This window comes from Thrips palmi, unplaced genomic scaffold, assembly GCF_012932325.1.
Source record: "Thrips palmi isolate BJ-2018 unplaced genomic scaffold, TpBJ-2018v1 HiC_scaffold_3, whole genome shotgun sequence".
NCBI classification, from domain to species: Eukaryota; Metazoa; Arthropoda; class Insecta; order Thysanoptera; family Thripidae; genus Thrips; species Thrips palmi.
Window position 1 is genome coordinate 3,985,559 of NW_023144630.1, and position 25,519 is coordinate 4,011,077.

The window sequence follows — 25,519 nt, forward strand, 5'->3', positions numbered from 1 at the left end:
ACGTCTAGAATATCGGTCGCCAGCGCCGGTCTTAGTGTCTATAGACTCTCAGGAGCACCGCTTCTAACGCCCTTTTCTCGTTCACAGGACAAGCTGTGTGTGACTGCCTGCGTCAAGGAGGCCGGAGTGTACAAGTGTCTCTAGACTCGGTGAGAGCCACAAAATCGTTTTTTTGGTGCCGATAATGAACCTAAGTCCTAGGGGTACAGCCATCGTGCGGTGGATGTACCCCACGATGAATTTTGTTTCGTTTCCCTTACGGATACATACGTTCCAGTTTTCGTTTCGCGATGGTTTCTTTTTCCATTTCCAAAACTGACGAACGTTTCTGTTTCTGTATTGCAGAGCGCTCGGCCTTCCCTCCGCGTTTCGCTTGCTGCCACGGCAACCCACATCACCTTCATTTGAGCTTCGACTCATTTTACTTTTTTTTTTCACTTTTTTGATATGTTGATTTCTTGCTGACCATTAAAAACGCTATATCATGTTCGCATTTTACTTTGGACCCTTCAATGCGTAAAACCCCCATCTCAGTCCCCCCTCACAGAATATGGAAGGTGGGCAGTTTTGTCCTTCCAGACACGAGAAAGCATTCGACACTGCGAGCATCCATGCGATGCGATTTCATTCGCGTGGGTGATGGCACCGCGACAGCAGACTCATTACGGCGCTGTCTCTCTCACACGCGTGCGAGAGAGACAGAGCAGCGGCGCCTGCACTGCTAGCAGCCAAGCTTGGCTCGCTGGGGGTCCGCAAGCCGCAAGCGAGGCCGCGGAAGCAGCGGCCGGCCGGACGCACACACACACACACACACACACACCAACACACACACGGCACCGGGTAGGACCGGCAGCACCCGCGGCAGGCCAGGGCAGGACACGGCAGTCGGCGACGCGACGCCAACGCGACAGGATGGCCGGCAAGTTGGTGGTCCTGCTGCCCCTGGCACTCCTGGCCCTGACCGGCGCCCCGACCGGCGCGCGCGCCGCCAGCACCGGTAAGCAGCGCTCTATCTCTGTCGCTCTCACGGGGCATCCCCTGGGGTGCGGCGACTCCTTGAAGAGGCAGATCAGAAGAAGTTTCATAAAATGCACTTTGGGAATCATGCATGATTGCCGTGCGGCTGTATTAGTCCAGTGCGCAAGCTTCCAGGTCCGAACTGGTCTTGGCAGATGTGACGTCACTCAACCCAGAGAGAGACTCCCGTCGGGATTCCCCACCCAGTCTGTCTCTCTCTGTCGCCTGCACTGGACTCAGCCTTTTGTCCCAACGAACAAATACGAGGCACAAAGAGAAGGAACGCACCCGTCTTTCTGGCGTCCCTTCCAGTACGAGAGAGACAGCGTGTTGTGTAACGACGGCGAGGCCGGCACGCCCCGCAGTGGGCCAGAAGACCGGTGGAGGCGGCCAAAGACGCGTTTTGAGCTCCAGAGTCGCTAAGCAGGACTCGAACCGAACGTGTGACCCCACCAATGGATTCCTCGTTCGGAAAGCAATCCATTGGTGGTGTCACACGTTCGATTCGAGTCCCATTCAGCGACGCTGGAGCTCAAAACGCGTCTTGGCCGCCTCCACCGGTCTTCTGGCCCACTGTGCGCCCGCCACGAAAACAGGAACAACACCTCGGTGTAAAATCAAGAAGCGCGACAAGGCCTTGACACGGTGCGACTCGACTCCAGCGCGCTCCAGCGCCGGCCAGCCTTCCAGTGGGGCCTCCAGACGCTCCAGGTCGCCGGCCTGGACTTGGGCCTGGAGCGGCTGGAGTCTGGCTCGGCTCCAACTTCCAGCCAAGTCGCCTCGGCTTGCCAAGGCGATGGCCACGATGCACCACACTCTGTGCGGCATAGGCACGAAAACAAAACAAAACAGACACACACAGGCCCCCCCCCCAAATCTCTCTCACTGAGACGCTTCGTTGCAGCGAAATGCGGCGAGGGTGCCTGCAGCGGGCTGCGACACCTGCACCACTACTACGAGGAGCTGGGCTGCACCCCCATCACCAAGGAGGGCGAGTGCTGCCCCAGCAGCTACGACTGTGGTAAGACAGGGACGACGCGGTGGGCCAGAAGACCGGCATCATGCCGGCGGCCGAAACTCTGGACGCGTTTTGAGCTCCAGAGTCGCTAAATGGGACCCGAACCGAACGTATGACCCCACCCATGGATTCCTCGTGCGGAGAGCAATCCATTGGTGTGGTCACACGTTCGGTTCGAGTCCCATTTAGCGACTCTGGAGCTCAGAAGTACGCTTCAGACCTAATCATTTAAATAAAAACAATAACAACCGAAATTTTTTTGCCCACGTTCTGGCTGCGTGGGAGTGTACAATTGGACCCGTGGATGCTATCGCGAAACGGGGACACGATACCCGAAGTGTTTTGCAGCAAACCGATTCCGAGAGCCGTTTTCGTCGCTCTGTCCCTCTCACCCCTATAGAGGACGCCCCATGAGTGCGAGAGAGACAGAGCGACGGTCTGCAGTTTTGCAGCGTGTTTCGCAACGTGTTTGGCAGGACACATGGCGACGCGGGACAAGTCTCGCTGCTACTTCAAGGGTGCCGCCTTGGACGTGAGGCCGGACTTCGAGCTGCTGGACCCATCCGTCTGTCTGGCCGGCTGCTTCTGCAGACAGACCAAGGAGGCCAACGCAGTGTGAGTTCGTCTGACTGTCTGTCTGACTGTCCGCCCGCCCGTCTGGAGACAAGAAAGGTCATCTCTTTTTGCACTCTCGACCTCGAGCCCGACCTTGCCACGCCAAACCGATGCGACGGTCGACACTATCGATCTTCGAGAAGACATTCAGGCAGTCGTCTCTTATCTCGTTGTTTGTTACCGTAATTAGTGGAACCAGTTTTCTCGAAAAAAAAAAAACGAGATATTTTTGTTGTTGCAAGGCCGGAGCGAGCGCCTGCATAGCTGGGGGTAGGCAATCCGCCCGACAGCCTAGTTCGACAGGGCGGCCCAGCCCGGCGTTCGCAGGCGCTTGTGCACTGTAAACTGTACTGCGAGCAGTGGCGGATCCAGACAGGGGCGTGCACAGCTCGCCTCCTCGGGAGGGGCGGTGGAACCTTTTTTTGAGGAACTTTGCCTAACTTCCAGGAGTTAGACGCCAAAACCTGCCTCAAAAGTATACCTTTTGGGGTCCTTCGGGGGGGGCGATCGCCCCCTCCGCCCCCCCTTGTGCACGCCCGTGGATCCAGAGTCGGCTGAGGGGGGCGGCAAAGGGGCACATTTCATCGACCACAAGGGCAAAAGTGCGGCCTGTTGCCCACCTTCCAGGATGCCGGAGCGCTGCATCCACGCTCACTGCCTGCATGTCCTTCCCCAGGGCGTCCCTGACTTGCGCCCAAATCGAGTGCCCGTCGCTGTTCAACCCCTCGCTCATCCCGGAGGGCTGCGTCGCCACCTACTCCATGGACAAATGCTGCTCTGACGGCGTCCTATGTAAGATCTGCTGGGGGGCCGGGGTTCAAATACCCATCCACTTTGTGTTTTCTGAATGGGCGTTTTTTCATTTTGGCGCGCTGCTTCTCCAGGCCAGCAAAACACGACCGCCGAGACGGCCAAGTGCGAGTGGAAGGGCGAGACGTACCTGGAGGGCCAGAAGTTCTACCCCGACGAGGAGCCCTGCAAGACCTGCATCTGCAAGCGAGGCTTTGACGGTGAGCTTGCTTTGGCCGTATGCAGTGGGGGGCAAGGTTCGAGTCAGGGGTTCCAACTCGCAGCCTTGGGTTGGCTTCACGGGACCCCCACCTAACCTAACCTAACCTGCCTCTGCCCCAGGCACGCTTAACGGTCCCTGGTGCAAGGAGGCGACGTGCGGGCTGGAGCTGCACCACACCAGGGACCTGGCGAGGGGCTGCGCGCCCGTCTTCTGGAAGTCCACCTGCTGCCCCATCGAGTGGCGGTGCCGTGAGTACAGTACAGTCGCGCGAGAGAGCCGAAAGCGGGACAACTGCCCACTCACTTTGTTTCTCCCGTTGCAGCCGCCGAGGACGACGTCGTAGTGGCCGCGGTCACGACCAAGAACCCCGGTAGGTCTCTCGGGTCAGCGCGGACCGGCTAACCTCACCTAACCTCACCGCATTTGCCGTCGACTCTCTTTCCCGCGCACTTGGCGTTGCCCACGGTGACCACGTGACTCACTCCTTGCCTCTTCTCCAGCCCCGGCCGAGGCCGACGCCGCGTCGTGCAAGTGGGGCTCCCTGACGCTGCGGCGGGGCGACGGGCTCAGCGCCCCGAAGAGCGGCGGCGCCTGCGAGACGTGCCGCTGCGACGTGCCGCCCCACGTCACTTGCAACCGCGGCGGCGAGCCCTGCGCCGCCCCCGAGGTGGCCGCCCCCGAGGCCGCCGCCGCCTCCGAGGGGGTCCCCGTCGACGCGGCCACTGGCAGCACCAGGACCGCGCGCAGCTACACCTGTGCTGTGAGTGCTCCGTCGCACCCACGAGTGCGAGAGAACAGCGACAAATGACGCGTAACCAGTCTGCTGTCGGTATTCGAACCCGTGTCTTTTGTGCCCCCAGAACGTGCGCTGCGTCTCCAAGTGCGTCATGAAGGACGGCCACCCTCACTGCGTCGGCAAAGAGTAACTGGAGAAGAACTGCCGCGCATCCATCGCATCACACTGTAAAAACAAATTCCTTTTCATCATTGTAAAAATTATACGAGGTTTTCATAGTATCGTTTTCAACGATTTTCCCAATTCCCAAACCCACGGCCGAAACTGCTTTGTCGCTGAATGTCCAAGCAAAAGGATGTTGGGTCTTTAAGTAACAAAGAGCATCGCACTTTGTCAACAAAATACTCGTTTATTCAACGATAAAGTACAAACAAACTTGAGCTTCACATAACACGTGCAAAATCAAAATGACAACGCACCGGGAGTCGGAAAAACACTATAAATAGTATAGTTGTGCCATCAGTGGCAAAAGAAGTTGCCAACGTCAATACCCCACGAACAAAAATCGTCCGTGGGGCCACAGTCAAATGTCACTTGGGCACGGAGTATTGTCGAGCGAGTGTTTTTTTTTTTTGAAAGCATGCGCTCCTGACCGCTTTGCTCCAGCGCCAGCACAAAATAAACTCCAAAACGCAATTTAGTAACTTATATTTGTTTCCTCTAGCACGCAGAACACTGCTTGCTCAAAATGTTGACAAGAGCACAAGTGCACGTGCATTCAAGAAAAAGGGGGGCAGGGTTGAAATACAGCAACCTGGAAATACATTTAGATCGGCATTTTATATCACAGTACAATACCTACACTTGACAATCGATCTACAAGATACAGTAAAGGCACTAACAGAATCACAGGTACATAATGTGCATTATTCAGTCAATCATTAGTGGTCTCTAAAGAGTTAGAGAAATAAAATAAAATGAGAAAACCATAACAAACGACAAACAAAGATGAGTATGATCAACAACAACTACAAAAAAGTTGTCATGACAGGAAAAATTACAACAAAGGAAAAATAACAATTCAGGGAATGACCAATGGATCATACAGCTAACACAACATAATAGAAAACGATACACAAAATGTGAAGTGATTTCAAACAGGGAAGCGTAACAGTGAATGGAGAATCCTGGATTGTTCATTTTTCAACATGAACACATAAATAAATAAATAAATGGAAGATGAGATGAAAGGGTTGATGGACTGCAGATAAACTTTTGTCAAAAGAGGGACCTCTATAACATGATTACAGTGAAATAAGACAAAACCAGAAAGTGTCATAAAAAGTCAAATTCAAACCTACCATTTTGCTAAGGAAAAATCTCCTGGGTTTGTATATGAAATGGCGTCACAGAAACAAATGGAAAATCCACCCTGCCACTGCTGCAAGTTTACAGAGTGAGAAAATCAATCTTAAAAGAGTACTTAACTAAATGGCTTTTTCTGGATATTGTATGTGTCCTGTCCATGTAGAACATAAACTTTGACACTTTCTAATATGAAGTGACTAGGGAGGTGTTATTCGTCAATATTTGTGGTTATCAAATCAGAATTTTCTTTTAAAATTATAAAACCTAACACTATTTTTTATACAATACTGGCAACGGTCTTCCTGATGCCGCGCAACGTTTTCAAACAGATAAAAACCTACCCAATTTTCAAAAACAAGAAAATTGTAATTTTTTCCTTGAGGTGATGTGATGGATGTTTAAAGTCATTCATGTTGGCCGGTAGGATATTGTAAGCATGGAAATGTAATTTGTATTGGGAAAGGATTCTTTCTTTGGCATATATTTGATGATAACCGCCTACAATAAACAAGCTGTTCATGTACTGTGGCAAGTGAAAATATAGGGAGACGTAACCATCGGAAGGTTTCTCTTGTTTAACACACTCTTCCCAGTCAGATCACATTGAAACCACAATTGTCAAAAGGAGTTAAAACTGACCAAAAAACAAAAAGAACTGTTAAAAATAAAAGTGTTGTATAAATTTATGTGACATCAACTCACATAATTTGGAATATAGTCTTCCCACCAAGCTTTTTTATTTGCTTTCCAGAGAAATGTGAACATAATTGTGTTGATCCTGCAGAATTTATCCAGATTCCAAGAGTGTCAAAAGTGTGTGATCAAGATACATTGTTTTTTTTTTATTTCTGTTGGTATGGCTCGTTTGTTTGAAGAGGCTAGTTTTGTGTACTTTGGTTCTAAAATCTGCAAGAAAAGAAGAACACCCAACTGTCTAAGACTTCATGTCATCAACAGATGGAGAGGTAAATTTCAATCTGCTTTTTTAACAGATGAGCTTGCTTGGCATGAAATGGAAATGAGAGAAATAATAATAAAACAAAGAGGAAATGCAGAAAACTTTGAGCTACTGTGAAAAGATATAGTCCAAATCACAGGCATGGAAAATAGAGTGAAATTAATTTGTACTGCTGTTTGGCAAAAGCTGGCATCAACATATAATCATTTGATTGGGAACAACTTCATTTATGTCCAAATCAAGAAACAGAACTGTCAAAGAAAAATTGATGAGTAGAAAAAGACAATGTAAGGAATAAATGAAAAGAAGCATGCGGAAGGATGTATGCTGAGAAACTTGTAAGTCCCCTATTAATCACGCATATGTAGGGAGGGGTTGAAAGGATAGATGGTGGTGATGATGAGAATGGCGAACGTACACAGTTTTTCAGCAAATGGAAAAGAAAACTAGAGCACTTTGAGACAAGACTCCATTAAAATTTCAACATATTTCTCTCTGATAATCGATTTGTCAGATCCAAAAAACCTAGAAGATGATTGAATTTCGGAACAAACTCTACGTTTACAAAGACAATTAGAGTCTTCCCATAAAATGGTAAAAACAGTCACAATAGAGAAACACTTCTGATTAAAAATTTTCAAGGACAGCTTAAATGAATGTGAGCAAACATCTAAAAAAAGAGGGGGAAAACAAGAAGAAGATAACAAAAGCATTATTTACAACAATTGTTGTTACAAAATCCACAGGACATACACTCACTGGACGCTTGTTGAAAGGGCCAGAAGTTTTATCAGTATCAGATATTCCAATTTGTACTAAGGGTGGAGACTTGGACAAAAAAACAAAAACAAAAAACAACTTAAAAATTTAGACAGTATAACTTCTACTGTTTGTAGCTTTGATTTTATCCGTTTGCTAAGCCAACTACATCATCATTCACTGTATTTTGTGCCCTACGAATTAGGGCAAAACAAGGCTCATCACAAAATGTTACAATGAAATCTAACCAAATGATTAACAGTATGGTTTAACTTGAACAAAATGATGGCTTTGGCTCATAGGTAAGTCACATATTCAGAGAATTACTCTTTTGAAAGTTGATTAATGTATTAACAGTCCAATGAGAAGTTAAATTTATGATCAGTCTTCCTTCTCCATGTTGTCAATAAACCAACATAAAAATTAGCTTGAATCAAAAATTACACAACCGTTTTGAAACTTCAGAATGTTTCAATTACCATACAGCGGAAGGTTTGGACACATGATGGACATCACAAACAATTATAAGCGATGTAGTGCATGATGGTTACATGAACCGAAGAACATTTACAACATAATATGCAATTTCTTTACAACATACACAAACCTCACAAGTTCAGTCAAAGGAAATATAAGACATGAATGGCACGGAGGGACTCAAGATAAGTTATTTGTGTACAACTCAAGAGATTGCTTTCTGAAAAATGTGTCCACCCAGAAAGTTAATACTAGACAAAAATCTAAGATTCATGAAAAAGCAGTGACAGCAAATAACTTATCATAGACTGCTGGGTGAAAAACCAAGCAAAGAAATCCTATTGAGGCATTTAGCATATTGACAAGATTGCACACAGTAAAAAGTATTGGTGGTAAAATGCATCTCCGAGTTCTATATCTTAAAACTATTGGAAACAATGCTGCCCTTGTTAAGAAACCAGATAGCCTTCCATCCTTTTGTTTTTGAGCTAATATGTGATAACATTATCACTAGCAATGCATGCACAGAATCACGTAAATATGTGACACGCCTAAATGCAGGAAAGGGGCATCACATTGGTTCAGGTATGATCATAACAAAGCTTGCTTAAAGCAAGCTGTGATGCTGGTGTCTAAATCAAAATAATCACTATTGCAGCCTGCCATATAATTTTTCCTAGTGACAAAAATAAATTATGCATATAGATATATATATATATATAGGTAGATATATATTTTTAAGAAACATATTATTTGCCCTCAATTAACTTCTGACTGAAAGCACAGCACACTAAACATTCCCCAAAGTGTAGAGAAAATTAACATAAAACATTTATATATCAGATACAACAAATGAGTGCTTCTGGCCCTGGCCCAGTATTTATAATTCATGCTTAAGGCAAACCCTCACCCAGGAACAACATCCACACAAACAACAATAACAAATGAATGATTGGACTATCATCTTCAAAGGTTGAGTTGAACTCGACCTCAGACTAGTACTGCGCTTTTAAAGGAAAAGCAGACAGGATGGTAGAAACCCACATCAGTTACTTCAGAAACAGAAATAAACCAACGTTTCCTTCCACCTCAAAATGAATAAACCCCTCCAACGCAACATTTCTTTAAGAAATTTACAAATTATCACACTGATCACTCAACACAAGGGGGAAATCTACTCACTAGTGCACCCTTGAAAACAGAATACTATCAGTAGTGCAGGAGGGTCATATTTGGGACCCTGATTTACAAAATAGAGGAACAGTTCATCATCAAAGGAAGGCAACGTTGCTAAGACACCTGCGCACGGGCACGCCTCAGCAGCAGCAGCCTCACCAGTTGCCGCCAAATGGCTGTCTGGGACCAGGGGACCCTCTGCCTCGGAGCTGTCTGTAGTTCCAGACTCTCCCTCTGGACATGCCGCCTGCATGCGCCCTGTCGTGCATCGGGGGCGACCGCCAGTTGGGCGGGTGGCCCGGATGGCCCGGATGGCCCGGGTGGCCCCTCAAGCGACCGGCTGCGGCTGCGGGGGACATGGGAGGGGGGGTGTGCACCGCGTGCACCAGGCCCAGCGCCAAGGCGGGCGGCCCGGGCGGGGTGCCGGGAACGCCTTGGCCGGGAACGCCTTGGCCGACCTGCCGCGGCTTCCACGGTCGGATGCCGGCCGGCATAGCGACTCCCCGCATGCTCGGCTCAAAGTCACTCTGGCCATTCCAGTCATTTTCATTGTCTTCCGAGTCACCATTGTTCGGTATAAATGAACTGAGATCTATCTTGTCCGAGCCGTTGCCAATGTTGATTCCATCAACCACTTCTTGCAACAGTTGAGGGTCCATACTTTCAACCATTTCTTTTATTTCTTCATCGTCCGACAGCCCCATGTTGAGGTACTGACCAATTGAATCAGTGTCAGATTCTTCTGGTCCGGAGGAGTGCAGTCCAACAGGAGTAGCTTGAGTGTTTGAAGCGGGCATTGCTGTAGGGGGAGACATTTCCAGCGACCTGTGTGCCAAGGACACTGGCCCTGGAGACCTGGTCTGAATTGCTAATAAAGGGGCAGGCGGAAGGATATTCGGTAACAAATTCATGCTGGGGTGGCGCATTCTCATAGGCATCCCAGGAGGAGGGCCTGTGAGAGGCAGGGCTGGGGGAGGAGGAATAGGTGGCATAGAAAATCTGTTTACATTATTGAAGTTACCAAAATCAGAACTCAAACCAGGCGAGTCAAACCTGTTGGGCGGTAATTGTCCTTCAGGAAAGAGAGGACGTGGTGGCGGTGGAAATGGCGGCCTTGACATGGGAGGAGGCACATTGAAACGCTGAGAAATGATCTTGGAACCAGCCAAAGGATGAGGGCTCTTGGGCTTTGCTGTGTCTTCTCTGTCCTTCAAAGGAGACTCCACACTTGTCCGTTTAGTTGGAGACTCCTCCCTTGATCTACCCTTCTCTTGTTGCCGCTCTATTTCCTCCTCATCACTCATTTCCATGTCAACACTTTCTACGTTGTCCCCGGGCCGAGGCTGCTGCCTTGGCAAGCGGTAGTCCTGGTCCACATCACCCCACAAGTTTGGTGGTAAGGGAGGAGGTTGAAGTTCTCTTGGAGAGCCAGTCAGACTGATGAGATTGCGATGATCCACATCCTTTTTGAAGCGGTTGTTTAAAACTCGATGATCGACATCTTTGGGTGACGTAGAATGGCTCAAATACGATCGGTGGTCAACATCGGAGCTAACGGAGGACTTTCTAGAAGTACCTGTATCATCGTATTCAACAGGTTCCCGGAATGATTCTTTTTCAAAATTAGGAGGTGATTCCTGAAAAAATACAAAAGACAAAAAATTAAAACAAAATACCATTAGACCACACTTGAATGATTCAGTTTAAATGCTGGCCACTACAGGGACTACTACTAGCTTCAGGTTTTTCTACCCTACAATTGTTATTCCCAAATATTCAACTCAAACAATACACATGAAATCTAAAAATTTCACAAACACACACAAGCCAAAACTAAAACAGAAAAATCCTCAATGGAGAGTCGAGTCCTACCGGTGTTTCAAGGTTTTGAGGAAGGGGAGGCGGTGGTACCTTGGGTACAGGTAGTGCAGGCATCCACTCCCCACCATCTTGGGCATCAGAATCACCTCTGGCCCAGTTAGCATTTTGGGCATCTCGCCATGTTGGAAACTTGGCAGGCAACGATGTATTCCATGCATCCTCTCTGTCTCGACTGTCTTGCGAGTAAGTGTCAAACATTGGTGGCATGGGCGGAGGAGGCACAGGTACAGAAGAGGGAGAAGACGAGGGCAAAGGATAGTCGCTAGGAATGGTTGGCGGGGGCACAGGCAGGGGATCTCCAAGTCCAGGAATCAAAGCAGAGGCAGGGGCATTGGCGTTTGGCTTTTGAGTGCTGGGTGATCCTTGCGCCAAGGTCTTTAAGAAATTTGTTATGTCAAAGTTATCTTCCCCTTTCCTTCGGCCAATAACTTCAATAGGTTTGCCCTGTGAATAAAGGGATTTCTGTACAAAATGTTACCGCCCGACAGTTTTGCAGAAAATGAATGTTAATTTAACAGTAATTTGGCCTACCTCAGGTTCTCCTTCAGAAGTAATAGAAACGTTAGCACGGTTGCCCCCATCATCACTGAATAGATTACTCTACAAGAAAAAAAGAGACATTACTTCAAAATATTGTCACTCACAAATTATAACAAAGTGTTTATAAAAAAAACGTACCTGAATGTCAAAGGGAAGGCTACCACTTCCCATAAAGCTTGAAAACGGCATATTCTCCATATCAGCACTTTGATTAAAGCTGGGTCCTCTTTTCGTATTCGGAGCTGGTTTTGCTGCACAGATAGAGTAAAAATGATATAAATTTGAATGCCAACTAATTTCAATGAATGCAAATAATGCACAAGATAGATAAGAAGAAATGGATAAAAATTAGATTGAGATGTTTAGATCTTTATTTCTTCAATTCCCTTCATCAAAACGGTTCTGATACTGTTTAACTACAAACATAGTTATTTCCTTATGACAGCGTTTTAAAAGTGCTGTTTTGACACTTTAGTATTGACATAGGATTATCAAGGGAACTGAAGAAAAAAAAGACAAAACTAGTGCTTAACTAATTAAATTTATTCACCAATAGAAATATCTATTAAAAAGGTACATTGTAACTATCTCTAATATCATTAAAATAAAACACTGTCACAAATTAGCCACAGCATATGGGCTAAACAATCATATTTAATTAAGTACATTCTTACTGAGTGAACACAGCAATTGAAACCAGAAGATTATATTCTGTGCTCCAAGAAGTCTTAATCAGTCTAATACGAGTCTAAAAGATGCCTTGAAACAAATAAATAAATGGCACTTAGAGCGTCAACGCGATGCAAATACACACCGAATCGTAATGACTATAATGTAGCAAAAATCCCATGGTCATTGGGAACTACTTAAAAAGAATATAATTTTGTACTTTGAGTAACCCTGTTACCTTTGCTCCTCAAGGAACATATAACAAGCAAAAGTTAACAACAAGAGGACAATTATTTTTTTTTTTTTTTTAGAATTAGGCTAGAAAAGTAATTCTAGCATAATGATCACATCAAGTTACTTGCAAAAGATTCTCGATTCATGAGAGAGTTTGATCAAATGGTTAATATTTCACACAATACACAAATCATAATTGGTTGAAATAGCTTCTAGATGGAAACAAAACCTGACAGATAATTCAATATAAAAACTACATTTAGAAAGTGAGAGTTGTGCTACATGGATTAATATCAGTTGGAAGATTATTGAAGAGGAGTAGTGTAACAGAAAGGTAAAGTTAAATTGGCACTTCTTGATGAGGTTGACTTTTAGCAATTTAACAGCCCCAATTAAGGAAGATCACATAAAAAAAAATTGTTCTGGTCTCTTAGGCAGAAGAAATGAGAAAAACAAATATTATTGAAAAGACAGGAATATCAAACACCCTAGTAGTAAAAATCAAATCAAATCAGGTACATTTTTAAGTGCATGTCAAAACTAAAAATTGCATGCATAAGTTTTGTTTTTCTTGTGACCGCTTAGTTGAGATTCAAAGCGTTAACAAGTCCCACATCTAGACAAAAGCCTTGAATTTTTCACAACAAGCTTCAGTCAATTAAAAGAAGAGTTAGTCATTAGCCTCATTTGCTTCAGATACAGGGCTGCTACATTCAGCTGGCCCGAGAGCATCAGTGTTTATTGGGTCATCTACTAAACACTCTAGTAGACCTGTCAAGTCTTCATCCGAGGGAAGAAAATCACTATCCAAATCAAGAAATGTTCCATTTGAGATGGAATTCTCTAAGTTGCTATTTGATTTTATTTCATCATTGGATAACACAAGAGACATTGAACTGCTTTCTGAGACATCTCCTGGTAATAGAGAATTTTGCTCGTGCGATAGTCTTAATGCATCGTTCACAAGCGGACAGTTGGCTTCAGCAATATTTTTCAAAGGCTTGTCTGCTGAATTAGGAAGTTTCTTTAGCACCGGTTCTTTAAAGACATTGGCTGTGGAGCTTTCAGTAATACCAGACTCACTGATAACTTGCTTCATTGACTTTGAGGGCTGTGTTAATGAGGACTGATTGCTAATTACACTGTTTGATGGCTTAATGGTACCTTGTAAATCCTGACCAAGATGCATAGAAATTCCTGAGGCTCTAATGGGAGTCTGAACATGAGAACAAGTGCGTTTGAAATCTCTAAATGAATTATTAGAATCATCAACATCCTCAAAACTATCATCAAGCTCTGTTAGATCAGAGTCGGAAAACGTAGGATTTGGCAAAGGAAGCTGGCGCCTTCGCAAATGAATTGGCATGCGTAATAACTCAAAGTATGAAAATTTAGGGTTTTCCTCATCTGAACTATGATACGATATGATACTCATCAAATCATCAGTGTCAGAGTCGTTTTCGGCAGGTGCTTCTTCAATATCCTCCAGAAGCTCGACAATACCTGATAGATCCTCATCGTTGGGAAGATCAAGATCCAGATCTGGGGATGGTGATGGAGCATTCACATCAGGAGATGGAACCGGACTTGATAGAGTTGGAATGAGTTCATCTAGTTTTCTTTTCAAAGACTTAACACGGCTGCCAAAATTTCTATATGCCTGAAAATTAAAACAGTCACAAGGTTCGTAAGCACAATAATTGACACAATACTAAGTACAATGTTTAGTTAAAATATACTAACATTAAATACGGTTTTGGCATCCGCTTTTTCATTTTCATAAAATTTTGTGGCTTGCTGAAGAAGATCAATTACAGCCTTCCTTTCTAGAATTTCAACTTCCAAGGCTTTAGTATAATTTTCCACCTGCTTAACTGCCTGGTCTAGATCTCCAGCCACCCCATCCGCATGTTTTCGATCTGAAATAGCAGATGTAGGAAGGTTGAGAAACAAAAATTATAAACATAAATTGAGGTGAGAGTAAACAAAATTTATACCTTTAAGCATGGCCCGAAAGGCATCCAAATCATTTAAGTTTATTAATTTGCAGTCATTTACTACTTTAAGTTTGAGATCAGTGTCATCCTCCAACTCTTTGCATTTGTTGATCCTTGTAAAAAGAATGGATTGCTGGAACAAACAAGAGGATAGGATAGGTCAACAACTTGTGGCAAAATATGAGTGATGAGAATAAAGTTGTAAAGACAGTTACATGAAATTCTCCTGATGTTGTGGATGTTGAAGCTGTTTGCTGCTCAGGCTGCTTCGCTGCTGCTTGAGGAGTAGCAGGAGTCGCTTTCTTTGCAGTTAGTAGGCCACGAAGATCAGTAAGAAACTCTTCACTGTATACATTCCGTTCACCCCAAATTTTGAAGATGCGCATGATTCGGTCAATAACTTTATCATGCCTGCAAAAGTAGAAACACATTATTGATAAATCAGAAGCTTAGTACAGACAATATTAAAAAGCAAAAGAGATACACACCGAACCATGGTTGTAGCTTTTTGTAATGCAGTACCCCAACTCTCCACAAAGTCATAGTTTTTTCTCTTGCTGTACTGGACGACATCATTAGCAAGGTAAAACAAAGTGAGACGATTTTCAACTCGAACTGAAAACATAAAAAATAATATTAGATACAGAAGTACCAATAACACAGTGTTGAGCAAGGTTACTCTTCTATCTCCTGTACCTTTTTTTAAAACACTTAACCATGTAGCAACTATTTTTTTGTGATGTTGTCTATTTTGAAGGCACCAGTCAGATAAGGTAGATATACTCTCTTGTGAGTCTTTCAGCCCTAGAAGCTTTTTCTCAAATCCCTGGTCGTTGAAGGTGGACATGATTCCGCTACTAGATCATCACAAAAGTGTAGTTCGGTACAAGTTCCTGAAAAAGAAATTGAGCTGAAGTATTGGTAAAAATTGATCGACGAAAACAGATAAAGAATCAACTGAAGCCTCTGTAACAGAGATGAGGTTCAAGCTGATGACATCCATAACCTCAACACTCTCTGACCAAACCGAAATACAGAAATTACATATCATGTAAAACAGAAGTATAACTTGGGAACATTGATTATCATAGTTAAAGGTATATTGTTCAAATGTCTGCAATAACTTTAGATCGGCGAAATGTTATTGTCCGAGGAGAGGACAGAGCATTGGGAACCGGCCCCCACGAACAAGCAGTGTCTCTTTTTTCAGTAACATTCTTAAAACTGAGGAAAGAACAGATAAAACTGTAGAGTAATGTGCAACATCAAGGAAGGACTTACTCAGAAGATAGGGCGTTCACATTTGTGATAGAAAAGTTGCAGAAAATATTCATTGGCGCTAGCTGGTTTATGAAGAAAATCAAGTGGTGCACGGAAAAGAGTTCACTCAAAGAGTGCACAAGCCACAACCGTGGACGCCTCCACTCAAACCACATAAAAACCACTCTTCCAAGTATAATTCAAACGGCCAACGTTTCATGGAACTTGGGACGCCGAACACAATTTACAAAATTCATACAAACATCCACCATGTTTTACTCGAAGGAAACTGCGTCTGCGTGCGGTGTTGCCGTCCCGTCCTTTTCCCTATCAAGATCAAGCCGGCTGTGTTCAAAAACACGAAATGTCATGTGCCTCCCTTTAGGTTGTGGAGAAGTGTCGGTCGCCTCTGCGACCGACTATTTAACTGTTGTATTCGGTTTGTTGCATTAATTGAAGTCCTGCCGCTGCGTCGCAGTCCTGTTCCGTGGGCACGCGACTCTAGGAGGCGGTGCTCGCCAGGGAAGGGCCGGCTAGTGTAGTGACTGCTAGTGACCCGGTCACTAGGGCCCGCTAGTGTAGTGACTGCTAGTGACCCGGTCACTAGGGCCCGCCGAAGCGTGCGCGAGAGAGTGCTTTGCGCTTTGCGAGGTCGGTCTGGTGAGGCAAAGTCTCTTCACGAAAATTTCAAATAGTTATGTGTCAACTCCGACAGGGGCTTGGGTGCCTTCTGCAACAGACAACACACTGTGCATATCTCTGCCTCTACATGCAAGGAAGTTAGGTGCAAATAACGTTTCGATGTACACAGCTGGTTTTTATTTAAATGAGAACGTTTTAATAAAATGTAACTGCTCACTTCAACAAACAAAGAACAAAAGGTGAGAATACACAACACAAGTTCACACACCACACATTAATTATTTTGAAAACACAGGAACAAAAGCGGTGTCAATATCCAGATCAAATAAATAATCTTTAACCAGGAAGGCATACATGGAGCCGAAAATCATAAATCTGAGTGCCCACCTAGATTGGCTTAGCAGAAACCATTTGTGCTGTAGTCAAATGAAGAAGAGAAATCAAAAGCAAGGGAGAATATCAGACAAGCCATTGATTTATGTCTGTAACAGTATTCCCAAGAGATCCCCAACAAGAGATTCCCTACACAGATCAAGTGGTTTTGAATTATAGGAAAAGATGGAATCATTGGTGTATTTATGATTGACTAAAAGAAAACAGGAAAATGTAAACTTTAAGCAAGTTAAAGGATTTTATGTTTTAAAGGAAAAATCCTTTGAAGGATTTAAAGGTTTCCATATTTTAGTCCTTTTGATTGCTTATGTCTGTCTCTTCACTGGGCCACAGGTATAATGGTCTACTCATTGGATTCAGCTAGTTTTTCTTAACATGATTGAAAATAGAGTTTGGAATGACCATTGTCTGATCATCGACAAGGACGATATCAAAATGATCCATGTATGAAGGCAGAAGTGTAGAAACCTGAAAATAAAAATAAAAACTAGTCAATACAAGACTTTTAGGAAGGATGAAAGTCTGCCAGTAAAGGAGACATCACTCACAGCACCATACAGGAATCCTATCTTCAAAACAGCATCAGTGTTTGGTACACCATCAGCCATTTCAGCATCACCCAAATTGTCACCCATGAGAATCACATTGTGCCGACTTGACATTAACTAAGAAAATTTCCAGATCATGAGAAAAAAAAGACAACACGGCTTTCTGCTACAAAATTCAAAATTCAACTCCTACCTCAAAGTATTTTGTGTGTTCTGCAGCTTTGCCATTCTTATTGAATGGATGCACAATGTCATTGGTAAATCCATTAACATGTCCATCCTTATACTTCAGAAAATTAGAAATCACATGGATATTTTTGTTAACAACACCATGACATTTTAAAATTGCATCTACAACATCACCAAGACCAGCAGAAAATATTAGCATAGGTACATCTTCTTCATCGAGAGCATTGACTAGCTCAGCTGTTCCTGTTCTGAAGGATGAAAACAGATCATGCCAGGGGATTGAATAAGCTTAAGTTATTGACACATTGATAAAAATTTACCTGAGTTGAGTGTCAGACTTTTTGACAGCACTTGCTATCTCATCGGATCCGAGAGGGAATCCATTTAACAATTCACTAGTGGTGGTGTACCACTCAACCATATAGGGTATCTTCTCTTCCTTGGATAAATTTGGATCCCTTTCAATAGGTAAATATTTCTCCAACAACTTGCGATCTTTGTCCCGAAAATCTTCTGGCAGAACAGTGCACTTGTTAACTACACCTGATTGAACAAATTAAGTTAATAAATTGTGAAAAATAGACATGGATCAATAATTGAAAGAGTATCTAGATCAAAAAGGCACCCACAAAAACTTGACACATGTCGTTCACCATGAATATGTTGTTTCGTTACAGTATGGTCAAAGTCAGCGATCACCTAAGAAATAGAACATGGTAATAGTTAAAGCTGGCAGCGGGAAGATAATTATCAAAACTGAGATATACTGTATTTATATTCACCTGTAAGGCATTTACACCACCTGCTGCAAATTTGCCCAAAATTGACACAACTTTGCTTGGACACTTTATGTGAACATACTCCCGCCCTAATTCAGGAATCTGGAACAAAATGAAACACAGAAAGTAATTAAATCTGTAGGAAAAATGCAGTGTAGTTAAAGAAAATCCTTAAGCAACTTACAAGCTTTATCAAGGTATCCATACTAGCGGTCTTCTTTTCAGAATTTGAAGAACCAAAACAAGGAACTGAAATCAAAACAAATTGGATTAATTCATAAAACAGCTAGTTTGTAGGACATCCCTTTAATGAGCACGGATCTAGATCATCGAGTAACATGACTCATGTTTATTTAAAATTCTTGCTACACAACCAGAAAGATGGTCAACAGTCATAGCCAAACTCTTCAAAGCTAATATATCAGTTGCATACAGGTGTTCCACTGAAAAGTTAAACAAATTAGGCAACAGGGAGGCGCAGACCGCTATAGTCATCACGTAAACTATTGTTGTTACATAAAACAGAACAAAATGCATATGCAACACACTAACTAAATAAACCTAACCTCTCACATATAACATATCTCTCACCCTCAACGAAGCTATGTCAACTTCTGGGAGACCGAAATAAAGATAGCAGGCAGAAGAGAGTTTGAGGAAGGGTTTCATCAAGAACACAACTGAGATTATGTGAAGACTTACAGCTTAAGCCGGGTTCTGTCCTGGAACTTATTTTGGTCGTCTTTGCAACAAAGCACAACAAACGTCAAACAAACAAAGGTTGGTACTGTTCATGCTGGACGACTCTTGACACCTAGAAACGATCGTCAAATGAGGGATCAAGGGATAGTGACAGATTACAAATGTGACGAATACATTGTTTCATTAGTGTGGATGCCCATGAGCCAACGGCTGTTTAACTCTCCTGACTTTGTTGTTCAATGAGATTAAGTTGGTCACACCTTTGGCGGCAATTTTTGAACCAGCCACGAATGATCTCTTGTTTTAGCCCCCGAACGGGTAAGGGATTGAATATCCGCAGCCTTTGATGTATAATTCTCTGACAAATTTTAATTGGTATGAATAAGGGTTTTATAAAGAGAAGTTTTTTTTTAAATAATTTATTTAAAACACATTTGTACAAACACCATACATTGAATCTATAGTTGAACAATTAAATATCACAGGTAAAGTACATGAAGAGTCACATATTGATTTTTCCTTACATTACAATTCAACTTAATTATATTACACCTTGCACACAGAATACATGTGGTTTGGGGAACAAACAGGAAATTTCCACCTATATGTATGTATGTTTGGAACAAATCTTTGTCAACAATGGTAGTTTTGAAATAACATATGCTAAGGTGTGCAGTTTGTGAAAATTTTAAATGACTGAAAAATTCAGCAGAGTCTACAGATAAATAAAGCTCTAAAATGTTTCATTGGTATTGCTCAAATTAAACCTATGACTGGGCGAGTGACTGAAATATCAGCTATCACAGTACAGCTCCATTTGTACAGGTAGATATTATCAAATCATTAGTATAAGACAAATAGCTTCCTGAACGACTGACAGATCAACAGTAAACTGTCCATCCGAACAAGCCATGGAAAAGGGCTTCGAAGAGGATTGCCTGAACGCACTTCATCAGCATGAACAAAAAGATGAAACACAACTCTCAACAACATTACCCTGACCTATAAGTTCGACTTCAGTCCAATTAGTTTAGTTTGCAGGCTGACCCAATCCATGGTTCTCTGAGCAGCATTTTTCTTTTGGACTAAAACTTGAGCTGCCTCCTTGAATTTTTCTTCATTTCGTCTGTAGTACATTTCTGCATCCATTTCAAGCTGAGAAATCTTCTCTGGGCGAATTTCCACCATGGATACCATCTCAGTAAGATAGGGATTGAACCGGTAGTACACATTGCCCGGCAAAAGGTCATTTAAAAGGGTGTGGACAGCTGAAAAAAGATTCAAAGTGTTAAGGTGAGGTGTGGGTGAAAATGGAAATTTCTATACCACTTGGCTGTGCTGGTTGAAACTTTAGGGCGTTAAAGTACTAGGTAGGAAACTATTACACTCCAAATTTCATCCAAATCTACCCACCCATTTAGCCACAGTAGGCTTTTTTCATTGAAATTAAGCGTTTAGTAGAAAAATCAGCCACGCAAAGTTTTTTGACGGAATGGTCTGAAATTTGTTTTGGCGTTACCTAAACCCCAATACTTCAACGTAACAGAGAGATATTTGAATTTTATTTTTTGGTTTTGACTGAGCAAACTTCACAATTTTTTAATTTGAAAAAATAAGTTTTTTTCTCCATTTTTTACCACTTTAAGGTAAACGATTTAAGAAAGTGGATAGACATTTGAAATATCTCTCTGTTACATTGTCACATGGACCACAAAGAACTACTCCAGGAAGTATGGTCAGTATAAAACAAAACTGTATGCGTGGCTAATTGACGGAGTAGAAAAAAAATTTCTTCGACACTTGTCGTAAGAGTTGGGTGACCAGAAAAGGCGCATGCATATATCAGTCCATGTTAGATGAACCACTCACTTAGGGGTTCATAACAAAGACCTTTAGGCCATGCTGTTTGTAATAGAAGAGTATTTTACATTAAAATAACAAGTAGATTAAATATATCATTTTAATCAATTTTGGTGCAAATTTTCACCCACACCTCACCTTAAAATGCCATTGAAAAATGCTTAGTAAATTTATATCAAAGAAAAAGTAGCAATACATACCTTCTGTATCAGTCGCACTGTCAAGAATTTTGTTGAATTTGTTCCTCCAAGATGACCCTTTTGCCACTTCAGCAACTTCAGTTCTTTGAGTCACTGGGTTACACCTCCCAGTTCCAAACGACACAACACACTGAATGGGAACGCCAGGCCACAGAAGGCGAGCTTCATGAATGGCCACTGCAGTTGGGTTATTTACCATGATTCCACCATCCTGAATGAGCACAACAGAAAAGTTATAAGAAATTTTTTTTTTCTTGAATTTGCAGTTATTTGCAAGATTCAGCACCCTATCCAAATCAAAGATTATGGGTGCCATTACATAAAGATAATATCTTGACAAATGCCTTACCTGATGAAGAAGATCCCCGAGCTGAAACTCTTCGAAATAAGTAGGTGCAGAGGATGAAGCTCTAACTGCTTCCCATGTTGCATGCTGGCTGCTTCCAAGGTACTGAGACTGAATGCGGTGCTGGAGTTCATAATTTCTAAACACAAAAGCTGATACTCGCTCACGGTTCACTACAGTTGACACAGCACTGAACTGAAACACACAAAGTACATGATTTTTAATTTATTTGTTACACGGAGAAAAGTCAAGATGGTCAAGAGGTCATGCATGACTTCAAGAAATAATACCTTTGGACAAACGGGGTCTCGGCTGGTGTGGATAAGTTTAGTGTCTCCTACGTAAGTACGGAGCATATCTTCCCACATTGTTGTATCATAGTAGGCATGGCTCCAGACCAAATTACTCGTGCCCCAAATAGGATTTTGAGTAAAGATTTTTGTGCTCAGTTCTTTGTAACGATGAGAAACTTCATCAAGTGAAATTCTTTGAGGTGCTAAAACAATAGAAATATAACAGTCAAGCAGAGAACATTTAAAATTGCATGAAAGTAGTTAGACTGGTAGTAACTTAACATACCTAAGACACATGCCAAAATGGCTCCAGTACTGACACCACAAATGTAGTCAAATAATTCATAAACCCGTTTCCCAGTCAACTCTTCGAGCTTCTTTAACATTTCAATGACAAGAACTCCTCTGTAAAGTTCAAAACATCCCAATTAATGTTCCAAGAATAATATAAAAATATTACTCTTAAAGCAGATAACACAAAAATGGAAATGAAAAAGAAGCCATACCTAATACCGCCTCCATCAATAGACAGAACACGAATGCCTGGACCAGGTACAGGATCTATGTAGCCAAGGGTGGTCAGTATTTCTCGTGTTAAAGCTATGGTTGTTTCATCACTTGCCTCATTACGCACTCTTAAAAGAACGTTTACAGCTCCTTCCTGTCATGTTAACAATGAACATAAAGTTAAATGGTTTGATTCAAAGATAACTAAAAGGAACAAACCAAACCAAAAGCTAGCATTGTACTTACTTTTCCTGCATACATTTTGGACTCTGGAAATTGGTAAAAATGCTGAAGTAAATCTTCCAAACGCCTCAGCCTCGATGCAGTGTTTGTTGATGAAGCCACTGCACTGATCACATGCTGAGTGCGAGAATGCACAGTGTGCTACAAAGAAAAAAACCCATTGATTTATTCAAAACTAATTCAAAAGTTTGGAATGGAATGTCAAGTTTTCGGTTATCTACTCACCTTAGATATAACCTCCTTCTGAGTGCGCCACTTGGATTTCTCTTGAACCACTTCTCCATTGCCTTTGCCGTTGTCACCATTCCCTCCAAAGAGTTTGAGATTGGCGAAGACCTGAGAGTACTTTGAAGATGAAGTGTCTGCAGCTGCCGCTGAGGAGGCTGGTGGTGGAGAATCTGCAGGAGGCTTAGCGTTGGCATTTAGCGTACTGGATGCCATCCCAGCAGCATCCACTTGGTCGACAGTTGCAGACGCAGACAAGGTTGAAGTTGTCGACATTGAGTTGATGCTTTCGCTTTTTAGTGTCTTCTCTGCAGCTCTGAATGGTTGCAGTGATGGCAATTTTTGAAGTAGAGCCATCCATTCTTTGGTGAGGTTAAAGATATATCCATTGTCTGAGGGTTTTGTCAAGTAATCACGAAGATGAGATAATATTTTCCATTGCGTAGCAGAAAGGGCACGTAGCTGTGCCACAGACATTTTGTCACTTTGAGCTCGTGTGGGCGGCAAGGGATTTGCACTTTGAATATTCAACTGCCTGCGGGGAAAGAATACAAAAATCAAAATAGGAAAATTGGAAGTCATATACGAGATCACCTAACCTATTATCAGAAAGGTCTGTTACTTCCTCCTAATTCTTGAGTTTGATATTAAAATTTAGATTTTTGAAACCAGTAAGGAAAGGTGGAAACTGAAGTGAGGTGTTTTAATGTAGTCATACAGATTAATTTTTCCCAAAAAGGGCTAAAATTGAGGGAAGGCAAGAAAATTCTGGCATTTTCGGTCAGCTGTTGCGTACCCTCTGATGTCACAAAGGGTAGCAGCGAGCAACTGTCACTCCGTTACCTTGGTTCAGGGCTCGGCGTAAAGCGAGATTCAATGCAACTATTGGCTTCAGCTTAGAACAGGGGGAAAACCCGTAGGTCACTTTGATCATACGTCACGAAAATGCCAAGCTGCTGTTTTGGAGTAAATGTACGAAAACATTGTCCGACGCCTAGCAGACGAATGCTTGCTAGTCCAAACGACAAAAGAGCGTCGGCTACTCTAGCGCGCCAGTGGCCGTTCGGCCAACTAAGCTAGTCCGCGGGCTGTCCAAACAGAGTTCTAGAACAGACCGACACGCGTGCCAGTCTAGCCACACTGCCTGTGGGCTAAAGCGGACTCCTACGTTTGCCAACTCACCCCAGCCAACGCGCCAACAGTTTCCAAACGGTGGAGCTGTCACTCTCCGTATCTCGTTCCCTCTTTTTTTCCCTTTTTAAAACGACCTCAGACGTATCAGTTTTTTATAAACGACTCGAGAGACTATCAGTCTCCGTCGTGTGCACCTCCCTGCTCTGCTGGGTGGTCCGTGACTGAATGGCATTCCCCCGCCAACTCCAGCTGGTTGATTTCGCTCTAGGTTTTCGTCGATCACACCTCCCACCTCCCTCGCTCATGAGTGCGAGAGAGACTGCGGTATTGTTTTCAAACTTTTACCTGTTTGGTGTGAGGCAGCAGACGCATCGCTGGTACTGTTCTTGCTGAACGACATGGCTCCAGCCAGGGCTGGGCCGCCCGGCGGAGGGGGTGGGGGTGGGGGCGTCCACAGACCGGCTTCAGAGAGGGAGAGAGAGAAAGTGGGCGACACTTGTTCCACCGATTCACGTCGATTCACTGCACCACACTGTATCACTGTATCCTCTTTGTCGCGGGGCTTCTGGGCGCTGCGAACTGCTCGGAGGCTGGCTCTCGACTGACTGCCCGCTTGTTTACCGTCATTCTTTTTATCGCCTCGCCGCGGTGAGGCGGGGCGGGGCGGGGCGGTTTCTACGGTGGCGCAGTGTTTACTGCTACAAAGTGTGGCGGTACAGGTGTCCAGGGGAAGGGGGTTGGTGCACCGCCATGCACTTGTTGTTGTTTTTGTTGTGTCACGAGCGTTGTGTCACGACTTCGCGCCGCCTCCGCCGCCTATATCAAATTGCTTTAAATTCGCATGCACAAATTGGAGCCAATGATTTCGCGCCCAAACTACCCCGTGTCAATGTGAGGCGAAATGCTCTCGGGTTGAAAACTCTTTTTCTATGCACTTATACAAGGCTCGCACCCAGCTTGCCTACCATCTAATTGGACATCCTGTAACAAAAGGGGAACCTGCACTAATACCCTCTCAAAAAGTGCCAGCTGACAAGTTACACTTTCCGCTATATCGTTTCATTTCACTTCTTGGATTGCTGTGAGTCACTGACTGGCCTCAGACCGGCACGTGCGTAGTCTTTCGTTGTTGTTGTTTCCTCTTCCCAGCCCGTCTGTCTGTCCGTCTGCCTGCCTGTCTGTCTGCCTGTCTGTCTGTCTGCCCTGCCTGTCTGTCCGGCGGCCTTGTGCGAGCGCGTCGGGGCCTTGGCCAGCCTTGGCGAGGCCTTGGCCGCTATCCAGGCCCAGCAGGCGAGGCCGGCGAGGCCGGCGAGGCCGAGGGAAAGTGAGGCGTCGGCCCGGTAATAACCAACGGCTTGTTTGCCTGCATTGACATTTCCCGCCGGCTAGAGCAGACCGCAGGCCGCACTCCACGTGCGAGGCTCGAGATGCAACAACAACACAACAGAGGGCTCTCGCCGCTCTCGCGCGTGTGAGAGTGCGCCTTGCGCTGGGACATCCTGTTTTCAACGACAGTCGGCCTGCGATCTGCGCCGCCCATATCGCACGCGTTCAGGTGGGCTTGCTCAACGAACTGGGGTTGGGTTTGCTCGCTTCGCTCCGCGTCCGCTGTCTCTCTCGCTCCCTGACGGCACGCCCCACGAGTGCGAGAGAGACAGAGCGATGAGAGCAGTGCTGGGACTCAGCCTATGCAGCACTTCATGCGCGCGCACGCTCGGCGTCTGTCACCAAGGCCCAGCTG

General features: G+C 44.1%; 4 protein-coding genes across 6 annotated transcripts; 1 reads left to right on the forward strand and 3 right to left on the reverse strand.

Moving 5' to 3' along the window:
* Positions 1-893: 893 nt before the first annotated feature.
* LOC117647939 (kielin/chordin-like protein) lies at positions 894-4,677 on the forward strand. The gene is made up of 9 exons (XM_034389939.1): positions 894-997; positions 1,922-2,038; positions 2,512-2,650; positions 3,327-3,442; positions 3,535-3,660; positions 3,782-3,910; positions 3,985-4,032; positions 4,163-4,422; positions 4,523-4,677. Exons 1-9 carry the CDS (start codon positions 913-915, stop codon positions 4,586-4,588), a joined length of 1,086 nt encoding a protein of 361 aa, XP_034245830.1. The 5' UTR covers positions 894-912; the 3' UTR covers positions 4,589-4,677.
* A 3,874-nt stretch (positions 4,678-8,551) lies between these two features.
* On the reverse strand, positions 8,552-16,191 carry LOC117648425. Its single transcript, XM_034390928.1, has 12 exons — positions 15,739-16,191; positions 15,154-15,350; positions 14,946-15,072; positions 14,673-14,868; positions 14,458-14,590; positions 14,204-14,379; positions 13,964-14,120; positions 11,696-11,808; positions 11,549-11,617; positions 11,048-11,461; positions 9,296-10,773; positions 8,552-8,636 (listed from the first exon to the last, which is right to left on the reverse strand). Exons 2-12 carry the CDS (start codon positions 15,302-15,304, stop codon positions 8,552-8,554), a joined length of 3,099 nt encoding a protein of 1,032 aa, XP_034246819.1. The 5' UTR covers positions 15,305-15,350; positions 15,739-16,191.
* Positions 16,192-16,521: 330 nt separating this feature from the next.
* LOC117648104 (7-methylguanosine phosphate-specific 5'-nucleotidase) lies at positions 16,522-19,174 on the reverse strand. Of its 3 annotated transcripts, none has more exons than XM_034390326.1 (8): positions 18,860-19,174; positions 18,453-18,517; positions 18,272-18,370; positions 18,119-18,188; positions 17,810-18,032; positions 17,494-17,737; positions 17,301-17,417; positions 16,522-17,220 (listed from the first exon to the last, which is right to left on the reverse strand). In XM_034390326.1, the coding sequence occupies exons 2-8, from the start codon at positions 18,471-18,473 to the stop codon at positions 17,113-17,115; spliced, it is 882 nt and encodes a 293-aa protein (XP_034246217.1). In that variant the 5' UTR covers positions 18,474-18,517; positions 18,860-19,174; the 3' UTR covers positions 16,522-17,112. The 3 variants fall into 3 exon arrangements, with proteins under 3 accessions (XP_034246217.1, XP_034246216.1, XP_034246215.1); XM_034390325.1 differs by having other exon boundaries at positions 18,971-19,171; XM_034390324.1 differs by having other exon boundaries at positions 18,835-18,865.
* A 643-nt stretch (positions 19,175-19,817) lies between these two features.
* On the reverse strand, positions 19,818-24,150 carry LOC117648426 (calcium-independent phospholipase A2-gamma-like). The gene is made up of 10 exons (XM_034390929.1): positions 24,124-24,150; positions 23,244-23,272; positions 22,645-23,179; positions 22,423-22,560; positions 22,176-22,330; positions 21,956-22,074; positions 21,667-21,872; positions 21,380-21,571; positions 21,031-21,241; positions 19,818-20,238 (listed from the first exon to the last, which is right to left on the reverse strand). The coding sequence occupies exons 1-10, from the start codon at positions 24,148-24,150 to the stop codon at positions 19,973-19,975; spliced, it is 1,878 nt and encodes a 625-aa protein (XP_034246820.1). The 3' UTR covers positions 19,818-19,972.
* Positions 24,151-25,519: the final 1,369 nt, after the last annotated feature.

What these genes read in the sequence shown, in the direction of transcription:
- LOC117648104 (XM_034390324.1), bottom strand. An exon ending in TGGATACCTTGATAAAGCTT is followed by an intron (nt 18,371 to 18,452) that starts GTAAGTTGCTTA and finishes ATTTTGTTCCAG; the next exon opens with ATTCCTGAATTAGGGCGGGA. An exon ending in ACGACATGTGTCAAGTTTTT is followed by an intron (nt 18,033 to 18,118) that starts GTGGGTGCCTTT and finishes TTGTTCAATCAG; the next exon opens with GTGTAGTTAACAAGTGCACT.
- LOC117647939 (XM_034389939.1), top strand. Translation starts at nt 913, where the DNA reads ATGGCCGGCAAGTTGGTGGTCCTGCTGCCCCTGGCACTCCTGGCCCTG. An exon ending in CGCGCGCGCCGCCAGCACCG is followed by an intron (nt 998 to 1,921) that starts GTAAGCAGCGCT and finishes GCTTCGTTGCAG; the next exon opens with CGAAATGCGGCGAGGGTGCC. An exon ending in CGCGCAGCTACACCTGTGCT is followed by an intron (nt 4,423 to 4,522) that starts GTGAGTGCTCCG and finishes TTGTGCCCCCAG; the next exon opens with AACGTGCGCTGCGTCTCCAA.
- LOC117648426 (XM_034390929.1), bottom strand. Translation starts at nt 24,150, where the DNA reads ATGCGTCTGCTGCCTCACACCAAACAG. An exon ending in CCAAAATGTATGCAGGAAAA is followed by an intron (nt 22,331 to 22,422) that starts GTAAGTACAATG and finishes TTAACATGACAG; the next exon opens with GAAGGAGCTGTAAACGTTCT. An exon ending in TCGGGGATCTTCTTCATCAG is followed by an intron (nt 21,242 to 21,379) that starts GTAAGGCATTTG and finishes GTGCTCATTCAG; the next exon opens with GATGGTGGAATCATGGTAAA.
- LOC117648425 (XM_034390928.1), bottom strand. Translation starts at nt 15,304, where the DNA reads ATGTCCACCTTCAACGACCAGGGATTTGAGAAAAAGCTTCTAGGGCTG. An exon ending in CAACATCAGGAGAATTTCAT is followed by an intron (nt 14,591 to 14,672) that starts GTAACTGTCTTT and finishes TGTTTGTTCCAG; the next exon opens with CAATCCATTCTTTTTACAAG. An exon ending in CAACGATGAGGATCTATCAG is followed by an intron (nt 11,809 to 13,963) that starts GTATTGTCGAGC and finishes CTATCTGTGCAG; the next exon opens with CAAAACCAGCTCCGAATACG.